Source organism: Phragmites australis, chromosome 3, assembly GCF_958298935.1.
Source record: "Phragmites australis chromosome 3, lpPhrAust1.1, whole genome shotgun sequence".
Taxonomy (NCBI): domain Eukaryota; kingdom Viridiplantae; phylum Streptophyta; class Magnoliopsida; order Poales; family Poaceae; genus Phragmites; species Phragmites australis.
The window spans coordinates 1,079,571-1,092,329 of record NC_084923.1 but is presented as its reverse complement, the minus strand read 5'-3'; the positions used below and the strand labels follow the sequence as shown (position 1 = coordinate 1,092,329).

The 12,759-nt window shown below is 47.1% G+C and overlaps 2 protein-coding genes across 2 annotated transcripts; both read right to left on the bottom strand.

Annotated features, from left to right (window-relative positions):
* On the bottom strand, window positions 1–3,559 carry LOC133911417 (UDP-galactose/UDP-glucose transporter 2). The gene is made up of 7 exons (XM_062353650.1): window positions 2,984–3,559; window positions 2,567–2,595; window positions 2,246–2,447; window positions 1,230–1,472; window positions 1,051–1,152; window positions 523–630; window positions 1–416 (listed from the first exon to the last, which is right to left on the bottom strand). The coding sequence occupies exons 1-7, from the start codon at window positions 3,110–3,112 to the stop codon at window positions 177–179; spliced, it is 1,053 nt and encodes a 350-aa protein (XP_062209634.1). The 5' UTR covers window positions 3,113–3,559; the 3' UTR covers window positions 1–176.
* A 2,831-nt stretch (window positions 3,560–6,390) lies between these two features.
* LOC133910854 (uncharacterized) lies at window positions 6,391–10,003 on the bottom strand. The gene is made up of 3 exons (XM_062353093.1): window positions 9,127–10,003; window positions 7,824–7,986; window positions 6,391–7,137 (listed from the first exon to the last, which is right to left on the bottom strand). The coding sequence occupies exons 1-3, from the start codon at window positions 9,658–9,660 to the stop codon at window positions 6,503–6,505; spliced, it is 1,332 nt and encodes a 443-aa protein (XP_062209077.1). The 5' UTR covers window positions 9,661–10,003; the 3' UTR covers window positions 6,391–6,502.
* Window positions 10,004–12,759: the final 2,756 nt, after the last annotated feature.

The window sequence follows — 12,759 nt, the reverse complement described above, 5'->3', positions numbered from 1 at the left end:
AGAACAGGCGTTTTGGACCTTCCCAGTTCATACACACCCACAAAACAATTTGATCACAGCAAACAGCACATTAGAAGAGCGAGAGGGGCAGGGAGAGAGAGGCTATCAATTCCTGTATGAATGTATGTATCCTGTCCTTCCTTTCGGATTGTTATTCTCTGGGTTACTATATCCCATTATACTAAGGGTGTTTTCTCCTCTTCTACTACTTCGCTGCTTCCCCGCTGCTTGTCGTCAGAGAGCTGCACCGTCGTCTTCGCCTGCCGACGCGGTCCGCTCTCCCTGTTCGCCGGCAGGAGCTTGATCACGATCCCCATGATTATCAGGAGGAGCCCCGTGACGTGCTGCTCCGTCAGGGGCTTGGTGAATATCAGGTACGACAGCAGCAGCGTCACCGCCTTCCTTGCCGTCGTCGTCTGCATGTATAGTTCAACATGCGTGGTTGAGTGATTTGTGCACGCGTTGTGCCATATGCATCGTGTAGTTGCGTTGCGTTTGAGACAAGGCGAGACGCTGACTTACGATAGCTGTGGTTGCCGCACCGAAAAGCGCGATGAGCGAGAGCACGGAGACCTGGCCGACGAACGTGGCCATCGCCTCGAACACCAGCACCGCGTACACGTACATGTGCTGCATGCGTTTCAGTGAACACAACGTCAGTTCAATCAATCTAACCTTCTTGGGAAAAAGCAGGAGAGGCAAGAAGCCAGAGCAAGTTAGAAAACAACACTTTCTTTTTTTGCGTGGATCTGAAATCTGATCCTTTCCCTGACAATGAGGTCTGGTCACTAGAATGAGGAATGCACAGTTCAGATTATCCTCTACAAACTGTAAAGATGGATTCCTGCAACGATCCTATAAAAGAGTAGGGAGTATTTGATTCTTTTCCTGCCGCCTGGGCCGGCTATGCACTGAAACTATCATGAGCGATGGCTAAAGTGAGGCTGTAAGATGCTTATAGCCAGATACTTGTGATAGATTAAGCATAGTTAAGTTAATGCTAGTACGTTGAGAAAACATGGACAAAGAGATAGTATTTCATTCATTCACCTGGGAGCATGAAGTCCATGCCGTCATGAGCTCCCCAGTTAAGACCATTGGCACCACTAGGAAAGGAAGGCCAACAACAGTGGAGCAGAACAGCATCTCCATCTAATCGGAGCGAATGCTTCGATGTCAGTCCGTAAATTCTGCCAGTAAAAAAGATGATCAAATGGTAGTTGGGGTACCTGAGTCGTGTCAGGGTTCATCTTAAAGATGGCTTCTTGCAGATTGCCCAGGAAGGCGTCCATGACGAGCGCCCCAGACACCATGGCCACGCCAATCATGCTAAAGTTAGGCGACGTTTGCGCATCCGCGAGTGTGAAGAGTATGAGACCAATGACAAGCATCACGGCCGATACGTACTCTTGGAATGGGTATTTGCGTCTCAAACCGGGGATAAATGCGCCCATTATCATCACCGGTAGAACCTGAATGACAAAGATAAACAGGTTAACGTCTCTCTGCTGAATACAAATGTCAAAAGTAAGTAGAACTATACAGATTGATATAACAAACATCTTGACAAAATTTCTTTGGAATTATAGGTCAGTAAACATTCCCATGAGTTTGTGTTTTATCGCATAGGACGAGAAATTGTATAAGGGCACTAAACTTCCTGTCCCTTGTCAGTAGTACACTACTACATCGCTTATACTCTCCCCTAAAAGTGCATTAGATTTTCCTAAATCTTAGTCACTTAGACACGAAATCAAATTGTAGCTGGATTTTTTTTAAAATAAACATAAATATCAAGGAAAGAAGGGTCCAAGCCGTACTTATCATTTATCAACAATGCTATCCTGTTTGGTTAGTTATTTTGATGTCAGCCAGAGAAGTACTATTCCCACCTCAAAAGCAGAAAGATACATGACATAACTGGCTAGTTTGGCACCTTCTATACACCGAAACATCAATTTTGATGTTAGACTCTCATATTGGACTTTTCTAAGTACATGTAATATAATATTTCTGACTGCACTGAAACATCAATAGTATAATCTTTTAACTCAAAAGAAATATTAAGAATAAGGAACAGGACCATGTATAGACGGTACAGGTGAAAAAAATATATATATCCTGAACCCGAGGAGTGTTTTCTACTTCTATTGCCAGCTGAAGACATTGGACATTGTTCCCTTTTTTTTTTTTGGGTAGTGTTACAGTTTCCAGTGTACGGTTCATGGTGAAAAAAAGGATTAACCTTGGTGGACTTGAACATGATTTGGGCAGGGTAATTGAGGAAGGCGAGGGAGCCCTTGGTGAGGCCATTGGAGCCCATGAGCACGGCCGAGAGCCGCACGTACGTCCGCCACGGGTTCACCATCTGCTTCACCGTGAATCCCTGCAGGCGTATCAGCGCCAAGTACACGAACCCCTGCACAAACGTGAAGTACCAGCCGTAGCTGAAGCACACGGCAAAAAGTTTCAGAAATGCAACGCAAGTGATCATTTGTGGATAGTAATATAGTATGATTAAAGATAAGATAACAGAGGCATGCATGCGCTGCAATGACCATCTCACCTGAATTGAAGCCTGTTGTACACGTATTCCTAGAGCACGAGAAGAGCAGAAATTAGCCATTAGCCACCGAAGATAGGAGAAAAATTGCGTATCAAAGTTTTGTCCTCAAGAAATTTTGCGTACGCAGGCAATGAAACACATGGGAAAAGTCTGGGCAATGCTTGCAGAAGTTACAACAAACCAAGTTGACCAAGCAACCAAGCAAATATATTAGTCTACGACGAAGAAAGTTCCGCCAATCTCTGCATATTATTATCACACAATGTTTTCAGGCCTTTTCCGTGCAGTTCCGCTCGTCAACAAGAAAACTGCACCTTCAAGATCACGAATTTCGAGTACAAAATCTCGCGAAGATTTCTTATAACAGATACTCCTATATTTCCTCATCGATATGATACTGTAAGCGGAAGAACTCACCTCGCAGATGCCATTGACAAGGTAGCCGAAGAAGAAGCCCGAGGAGCAGATCAAGAACTGCTGCCACCTGGGCCTGTCTGTCAGAGATACTCCGAACAGCCTCCTCCCCTGCTCCTCCCCTCCGGTCATGGCGTCTCCTCCTCCTCCTCCTCCTCCTCTCTCCTTCTACAACTCTAAGATATCTCTGGCTCGCAAGATCCTCCTCAAGAAGACTCCGAGAGCTAGATATGAAATGAGGACGACGAAGCAGGGCGCCTGAACAAGGAAGGAATAAATGCAGAGGCCGGCTTGGCCTCGCAAAACTGCTCGCTAGTCACTAGTAGTCGCCAAAATATGCAGAGATATACTAGGGCGGCCTTGAAACGCCTCCTCGTGCGTGGCTCGCGTGCGCAGGCAGGCTAGGACTACTAGGAGCCGTCCTCGCTCCTCGTCAAGAGCGCCTCTTTTTATGGCTACGACCCCGCCCTCGCCGTCGTCTCCTCCTCGTCCAGTGAGGTGACGGCGTTGCGTCGTGCTGCGCTGACGTTTCGTGGATGCGGTTGCGGACTCGAGAGTCTTCGGGGAAGGAAAATCCGCGCGTGACTGCGTGAGTAACCAGAGGACGGCGCCACATATCGGCCTGGGATTCGCGGGAACGACCTTGTGCCGAACGATGCGCGCCACGGCGTGCATGCACTGCCATCCTTGTAGTTTTGCAGGCGGGTACCCGGTTCATTGAACGGTGGGTCCGTGCACTGACGGGACCGTCTGCCATAGAGAGAACTCGAAGGACGAAACGTGTTGTTTGGAGCTTGGGACGGGCCGGCGTGGCAGCCTGAACTGCTATGCTACTGCATCCTGCATACCAGAAAATCAGAAATGAAATGAATGACCGTCTTCTTCGCCAAAGAAAAATCAATGCTCAATGCCGGTTTTGGACAAGTCCTAACCACGGTTTCAAAATACGTCGGTGACCGCTTGATATTCACAGTTACTGATCAATTCGCTGCCGTTCATATTCAGAAATCGATCAGTTTTTGGTTAAATTCAAATTCAAAATTCAAAAAAATAAAAAATTTGACGAAATTCGACCAAATTCTACCAAATTCTATCAAATTACTGTCGAAAACCACGAATATCAAAAAAATTGTCAGGGCTCGGTAGTCGGTCTTGAATCGAATTTTGAAACATTGGTCCTAGCCCGACCCCGCATATTTTGAGCAAAGGATTGGATTTACATGCCCATGCTTATTCTATTCTCCTGCCCTGATGCTGGAAGATGAAAATGCAGAGTCCATAGATCGCACAAGGGTATCGTCGACATCGTGCTTAATTGCTTTCTCCATGGAAATGTACGTGCAACTTTATCGGTGGCGTGGTGCATGATCCAGCACAGGGAGTAGTTTCTTGCGAGGTTTGAATCGTGAACCAAAAGGGATGAACTTGCTTTCGAGAGCAGTAACATCGGGCATTATCCACGAAGAGCTGACTGTCAGTCTGTCACTCGCTATCATGGTGCCGTACCGTACAGTTTCACCAAACACGCGCGCAAGTGTATTGATCCATATAGTTCTGATGTTTTGGGCAGCTTTGCTTGCATTCGACAGATGCACATTAGATGCGTGATTTAGTAACATGTCACGTCCATTGCGTGTGCCAACGCCATCACGATTGACTGCCAAAAGCAAAATTCTTTTGTTTATTTACTAGTCATTGGGCCCATGTGCAGTATTAACTAGAGCTGTATACGTGTACGACGCGTAGCGCTGGGTAGGTGGGCGCTCGAGTAAGAGACAAAATGCGGGAGTGAGATTTCTGAGAGCGGAACATACGCGAGCGGAGTAATAGAGATTGAGTAATATGAGATAGTTAAATTCTACTAAGTTTAAATATATCTACAGGACTGAATGTGAATGTTCTGTCTGTTGCGAAAATTATTATATATTTTTTGAATTAATAGAGATTGAAACAGAAAACACAAATCCACTCGCAAGAAAGCTGCGACGATTCGTGCTGCTTGTCCTACAAACGAAGCTGCAGTGATACAAATGACCTCTTCGTAATATGTTTGGTCGAGCATTGACAAGGATTTGAACAAGAGAAAATCTATAATTCGTTATCGAATAACTATTGATTCTATAATCCGCCATCGAATAAATTCTATTTACTTCTATACCATCGAATAAATGTTTCAGTTCCTTATATGCCATCGGCTTCCGATACTGCCCTCCGCTATACTGTTCATGAACAGTCCCGAGAATAAAAAAAGTCAAAAATATGTCGATTTTTTGCACGCTCTATAATTCATAATCAACCTATTTTAACTGTATTTATCTAAAAATATTGTGTAAAATTCAAACTAAAATTTCTCAAAATGAGCTACTTTTGTAATATTGTGCATTACAAAGAACTAATTTTTTCACCGCGGGAGATAATTTTAGAAATTATTACATCACATTAGAGGAATATTAGTAAATTTTCTCTGATTTTTTGTAAATTTTATGAGGCTTAAAAATTGCAAGAAGTTACAAAAATAGTATATTTTGAAGAATTTTAGTTTGAATTCTATACAGTATTTTTAGGTGAATACAGTTAAAACGGGTTGATTATGAATTATAGAGCGTGCACAAAAATCGACATATTTTTGTGACTTTTTTTATTCACGGGTACTGTTTACACTGTTCATGAACAGTGCAGCGAAGGGTAGTATCGGAAGTCGATGGCATATAAGGAACTGAAATATTTATTCGATGGTATAGAAGTAAACAGAATTTATTCGATGGCGGATTGAAGAATCAGTAGTTATTCGATGATAAATTATAGATTTTTTCTTTGAACAAGCCGCATGATAAAAAGGAGGAAAATATGAACAAGACAAAAGGAGCATGGCTGAATCGGAGCCCATAAATGAACTAAGCCCAACTATTTGACAAGACCCACAACCCATGGACCTCCTTTTCGTAATAGCCCATGGACTTTGCAGGTAAAAACAAAACGAGTGCAAATTGGGGGATTTTCTGGTCCCATGCCAACTTTTCAGGGGAGTTCGTGAGCTCTCTAACATCATTTGCTTCTGATTCCTGGTCGTCATGGCTCTACGAAATTACAAGTATAAATATCTCCAGTGCAGACCGTTAGCTTCAGGCTGAAATGTTCGTTCCGCGTTTTGTATCGTGGCAAACGCTAAAGGTTTGTTGTTCAGCACATCTCGTGTTAACCGTGAAGCTACTAAGACTATTTGTTTTTGCTTTGTGATATTACAATGTAGGTTATATAGAGAAGTTTCTTCTTATTAGATTTTGTAGTACAGCTTGACTCGTGAATTGTGATAATTAGTTTTTAAAATGTAACGTTTATTTTTGCTTTTGGTTTTGAGGCTGGCATTCATAATCAGAATAAAAAACAAATGATGCCTAATTCACCTTGAGATGCATGGATCATAAATTGGTAATCCCAGGTAAGCCCACAAAATTTAAACCACATGCTCGGACGTGTAGATGCTCCTTTGTCTGCTATTGGACCGATGCACGGTACACTTGCTTAGCTCCACCAACTGTGGCCGCACCACCAGGGCGCCAGCTCCGTCACCAGCTCGTCCACCAGCCCGCCCATCACGAGCCCCGACACCGCGGCGCTGACGTCCCGCTCGTCCTCGTCAAGGCACATCCACCGCTCCATGTCAGCCAGCGCTGCCTCCCCGGAGAAGATCACGTCCCCGATGCCCCATTGGGGGCCCGCGCCTCGCAGCCACTCACCGGCCGCTCCCACCAGCGCCGCTACCTTGCGATCGTCCAACGGCTTCACCGTTCCAGCCACCGAACGATGACGATCGATGCCCTCCGCAAAGAAGTCGAGGAGGAGCGATTCGGAGATCTCGTCTGCGGCAGCCGAAGCCGCCGTGTCCTCGACGAGCAGTCGCTCAAGCAGCCGGTATTCATCAGGTTCTTGCTCTTCTGATTGCTCGGCGCTTCGGTGATCCTCGTCGTCGTGGCGTGACGACGACGCCGTCGTTGCTGTTGCATTGTCAGTGCACGAGTTGCTTTGGAGATGCGAGCACCAGCTGCGCGCGTCGGCGGATTCTCCGGCGTCCGAGGTGGTGAACCGTGCCTGGAGATCCACTGCCTCCGCCAGGCCTTCGTACCGTCGGATCTTGTGCAGCAGCTGCGCCTTCGCCCCTGCAGTCCCGTGAGATCCAGATTAAAGGGCAGTTAATCGATCGGTTAAAATACTTACTCCATAGCAACAGTACTACTGCTACTTCTCCTCTATCGTCTCAAAGAAATTTACTCTTCCATGATTTGTTTAACACAGACGTCAGACGATGCATCACAGTTACCTAGTTGACCTGGGTACGTGATGCGACAATCGTCGCCATCACATGCCACGGATCCGGTCAGTGATTATGGCCTCCTCCTGTACCATAATATGTAATGCGTGATCGAGATGGAGAGAGGCAACAAGAGTCAAAATAAGGTCTCCAGCGAAGGAGGCCGGCCAATGCGGGCTACTATTCTTTTCCTTTTACAATGCGGCTGTCGACTGTGCACTGTGGTCCAGTTGTAGACGATGAGATTCTCGACATTGGCGTGCAGTGCTACGTACCTTCACGTCCATAATATCGTGTTCGAGACCAGAGTACTCCAGATTCTTCCGTGGCACACTAACCAATCAAGAGTAAATTTAATTCGATCGGCGTCAGCATTAACCATGAAGGTTTCTTCTATTCTAGACGTGAATAGTAGCTGATTTGACGGTTACTGTTAGCAGTGAAAAATCATCATCTTGTTGTCGAGCGCCGAAAGTGGAGTAGAACTACTCTAGTCTCTAGCACAAACCGAAATCGGAAGCAGAAAGGGCTTACCCTGGTGATCCGGTGGGCAGTGCTGGAAGGAAGGCGAGCACGTGCCGGCATCGCTTCCTTCGTCGTCATCGAAGGGGAAATCCAGAACGGACACGGGGCTCAGCTGTTGCTTCTCCTCCATCTCCAAGTTGCGCCCCGCCGCGGAATCGCCATCTAGCGCCTCCTGCATATGCATCCATCCATCCATCATTAATAAGCACGATCCGTCGTTAGCAATCGTTAATACATCCCACGATCGATCCAAGCAGTAAATACTTATACAAGATCGTTACAGCAATGACAGATGGCGCAGACAGCACAAAGTCCAAGATGGTACGGTTCATGCAAAACGGGAGAGAGTACCAGCAGCTTTTTACTCCATCTAAATCTAAATGTAAAGAGTACTGGAGTCTGGAGTAACAGTGACTTTGTTACCACTCCACGACGGTAAAAAGGCGCTCCTTTTCCTCACTGAGGCACGTCGCCCTTGGTGAAAAAGAGTATTTTTACCATGATGGTGAGTGTGGTCGTTAGAAGCAGTTGAAGTGGCCTGTCAGTCCATGTTTGATCACCTGAGTAGACGACGCGGCATGCGCGTGCTCCTCAGGCCGCCAGGGTACAATCTAAATCGCTTCCTTTCCATCACATCGATGACGGAATATTTTGTGCTTCAGCAACAAACAGAATTACAAAAAGCCATCCCATCACCACCACTGCATCACCAGTCTGCCTATACAGCTTCTCCGTATGTATACTGCTATTCTGCTTTGAAAAACTCTACAGTAACACTGCTGCGCATCATCTGTAAACACTCCCACCCCGGCTCCACTAGATGAACTAGTGAAGAGGACAAAAGGTTGATCTGCTGCATATATATGAAGAATTTTTTCAACAAGTGTGTTTTTGTAAGCACTAGTGTCAAGTAGACAAAAGTAAAGTTTGAGAGCTCCGTTGCTCTACAAAAATGTAGGAATGGGGGTTGAGGTTCTTGTAGCCATTAATCACAGTCTTGAAATATTGGAATGATTTAAATTTTGCATAGTTTTTCAAAGCTGCAGCACAAAGTTTTTCCTACCGAAGAGATGTGTGAATTACTACTACTTTGTGCTGAGAGGAAGATGTATGAATTACCTCAACGGCACTACCTGGAACCTGAAGATCGATTGGCCTGTAAATGCAAATATATATGTAGACCAGTGGTAATTTGGCCCACACCATGCATGGGCATCGCGATCGATCACCAAACTCTTCCGAATTTACACTAGCCCAACCAACAAAACGAACAATGATTGAAGCAGCATTAACACGACAGGAGAGCACTCACCTTCGGGCAGTCTCTTGCGGCTTCGGGCGCGTCCGTGCAATGGTGGTCCGCCGAGCTCGACGACGACGACGCTTTCTCGCACTCGGGCGCCGGCGCGGATGCCAACTTCTCCTCGGTCACAACGTCCGGCTCCCACTCGGCGTACTCCGACTCAGAATCGGACGCGGAGCAGCTGCTCACCAACGGCGACGGAAACCCACACGAGTCCCGCTCGTCGAAGTAAGCCTCGTCGTCGTCCTCCCGGCGCCTCCAGAAACCTTCCCTGATCCGCCGCGAGAAACTCCTGGAGAGGCTGGAGATCCTGGCGAGCGCGCCGGGGCTCTTGGGGAGGAAGAACGAGGACGGAGACCACGAGGGGCTCCGTCGGAGGTCGGCCTCGATGACGAAGCGCACGGGCGCCTGCAGCACGCCGGCGGCATCGTCGCAGGGGAGGCAGCGCGGGTAGGAGCGGAACCCGTCGCTGCTGGACTCGCACCCGAGCTCCAGGAAGTCCCGCAGCGTCACTGGCCGCGCGCCTCTCGCCGCTGGCGGCATAGGTCCAGCTAGCTACTGCCGCTGCTGCGTCGGTGGGCGGAGCGGGCTGCGAGCAGCCGGGCGCGTGGTTGATGGCGTGTATCGATGCGGAGAGGGAGAGGAGTGGAGTGGGAGTGGGCGAGGGGGAGGGGAGGAGCTGCCTCTGCTCGGCTAGTCGCCTGCCTGCCTGGGGCAGAGATGGACACTGGCCTGCTGCGGTGGGCTCGGCCTTGTCTTAAGTAGACCAAGTAGACGCGCGCAGTGATCGCTTAAAGAAGGCGCGGTTTCTGCAAGATCATTTCTCTCTCTGAACGCTGTCGGCGGCGAGTGGATGAACAATCGGCCACAATTCACGCTCACTCAGCCTGTGTGGTTTTACTGAATGCAAAGAGCGACGAACCGACAGGGTTGTTCTGTGTGCGATCTGGATTCCAGTAACTCTGCCATGCATAAAGATTGCAGTGATTTTTGGATCTGTTTATCTCATGCCTCGTGCAGCCATTGCACTGAAACTCTCGTTCGTCTTTGCTTTCTTTGTTCAGCGCAGAGCACATGTTATTTCCCTTTCTGTTTTGAGTTATTCACTTAAATCCCTGTTTCATGTGCTCTTGATTACTATGATCCTTGTTTTCTGTCATACCCTTCTACGATAAAGAATGCATCGTATTTCAAACGCTGCACGCTGTTAATGAATACTGCTAGTTTGCCTACTTGTATTTTGGAGATTAGATCACCTAACTATTTGCTTCAATAAATAACATTGTTTTTCCGTGGCAGCTATGCAAAGTAAAGAATCAGTTTGCAGTAGTTCACCACTTCACCTGCTTCCTGCATTGCTTATCCAGTGTTTAGGGGAACAACAACAATCTCGAGTCCTGACATACACAGCAGATCATTCGTTCACCTATTCGTAATGACTATTTATTTATTATTTTCGCCATCTACAGTAGCTAATTATTCGTAAATCATGCATATCCGACGGCCACATCTGAAGACTGTAGAGCAGTTTGGCCTTTGTACTACTTATGCCGGCCCAACCAAACCACCACCATTGGTATCAGCTTTAATTTCCTTTGGAAGCGTTTTAGGTCTGGTTGGAAGAGCTCTGGCTCCAAAAATATTTAGAGCTATGTATTTTTATCTTTAAAAATTTATAAGTTAAAGCTGTAGGTATATATAGATTATTTAGGTAAGTCATCTTTTTTCTATTTTAAACTAAAAAATATTTAAACTATTTTATTTTAGTTTACAATCTCAAAATAAAGCTAGAAGCTGCTCTGTCAAACGCACCTTAGTTTATGATATATATATACATATACATGCGTGAAATCGCTTCATGCATGCATGATTAATCGGGCCAACAATACGACTCTATGTGCCCACAAGCTATACGCTGCGGTGCTGAACATGACGTATCCTTGAATTCACTGTCATGCCAACATTGTCAAACGAGTACCATCGCTGCAATTTGGCTGGAAAAATCATGGGAGACAAGAAGGATCTCTGGCGATAAATTCACTTTGACAACTCCTCCATCTTGTGCCGTCGTACTAGTATTTTGTGTTGTACATTACGGTAGCATGCAAAGACTACGCCATCTTGTCGTCTGGGACGGTGATATCTACCGGAGATGCTGAGGAGAGTACTGTGCTCTGTGCACAAGGCAACGGCGAGGCATTGACCTGCAGTGAAACTTCGGCGCTGTTTCCTTCCGCGTCGCCGTGAGATTCGATTTCCAGCGTCCAGATTTTGGCATTGTAAAGTACTACTCCAAGTACGGATGCACAAGTATAGAGGATTATATATGCTGCTTGCATGCTTCTAGGACTGTTGGAGTATCAAAGTTTGTGCTCCAGCTGTGTCATTAATCCTTAATTAGATACCCCTTGCTTGAATGACTGAATCCATCGTCATTTCCGGACGAATGCAAAACTAGAAATTTTGAATGAGCGAGCGGACACCTGAAGACTGACTTCGATGGGTTCCGCACCTGCAAGACTATCGACAGCACGAGCACGAGCACGAGCACGAACCCACCTGCTGCCTGCAACGCCGACGCGCCTTGGCTCGCCACTTGTTCTGCAGTCCAGCGAGATCGGGTCAGGCAGGCAGGCCATGCCACTTGCAACCCTGCAGGTTGCAGGCCCTGGGCGCCCGTACGCCTGGGCCTCGGACTCCTCGCGCGACGCAAGGCAGGCAAGCACTCAGCAGGCGAGCGTACTTGCCAGTTGCCACAGTACAATACTGATTGGTTACGCGGCTGGGCTACAGTTCTATAAGCAACGGTGTTTAAGTAACCATATATATTATCCTATATCTAAGCACCGATGTTATTGTAATTGAGGGGGGAAAATCCGATTTTTTAAAGCACCTACTCTAAGCACCACTGTACATGTTAGCGTGATACGTGATCTGCGGTGCCATTCATTAGCCCATGCGTTGCTGCGTAGATCGCGTACGCAGCAGCACCGGCACTGGGGGATGATTGGAGGGGCACCAACGAACGAGCCAATTCATCGAGGTGGGCCTTCGCCGTCCAGCCAAGGAGTGGCACCATTCATTTCGGCAAGCGAGGACGCAGTGCAGAATGCTGCGCCACGAGGACGTCGGCTCGGCTGTAGTACGTACTGTAATGCATTAGATATTCTCGCACCAGGTGCAATTACAGCCATCACACGCCATTTCGGGTAGGGCATCTCATTTACTTCATCTCGTGTACAACTAATCTTGCTGTAGTCCAACAGAAATCTGCCGGCTATACTACGTACGCAGTCTTTGAGAGGCTTCTGACGTCCTGTACTACGCACGGAGAGTGCTACATGAACACAGCTGCACAGAAGCCTGTCATTCCAACAAATAACTTCTTCCGCGAATCAACTTTGGTACAGATCAGAGCATGTTAGAGCAATTTCAACCGAGTTGCTATCCCACTTCCTATCGCTAGATATAGCGATTTGGCTAAAAAGCTGGCTTCATGCTCCCCGTCACTACTTTTCTGGCTCCTCGTTTCCTTCCCTTGCTTGCCACTTCCGTCGGATGAAAAAAGAGCTCGCCATCTCCTTCGTGCTCTCAGTTCCCTTCAAATCTGAGCAAGAGCGCACTTCGCGCCATCACCCTGCG

What these genes read in the sequence shown, in the direction of transcription:
- LOC133911417 (XM_062353650.1), bottom strand. Translation starts at nt 3,112, where the DNA reads ATGACCGGAGGGGAGGAGCAGGGGAGGAGGCTGTTCGGAGTATCTCTG. An exon ending in TGAACCCTGACACGACTCAG is followed by an intron (nt 1,153 to 1,229) that starts GTACCCCAACTA and finishes CGCTCCGATTAG; the next exon opens with ATGGAGATGCTGTTCTGCTC. An exon ending in CATGGACTTCATGCTCCCAG is followed by an intron (nt 631 to 1,050) that starts GTGAATGAATGA and finishes AAACGCATGCAG; the next exon opens with CACATGTACGTGTACGCGGT.
- LOC133910854 (XM_062353093.1), bottom strand. Translation starts at nt 9,660, where the DNA reads ATGCCGCCAGCGGCGAGAGGCGCGCGGCCAGTGACGCTGCGGGACTTC. An exon ending in CCGCAAGAGACTGCCCGAAG is followed by an intron (nt 7,987 to 9,126) that starts GTGAGTGCTCTC and finishes ATGCATATGCAG; the next exon opens with GAGGCGCTAGATGGCGATTC. An exon ending in CTGCCCACCGGATCACCAGG is followed by an intron (nt 7,138 to 7,823) that starts GTAAGCCCTTTC and finishes ACGGGACTGCAG; the next exon opens with GGGCGAAGGCGCAGCTGCTG.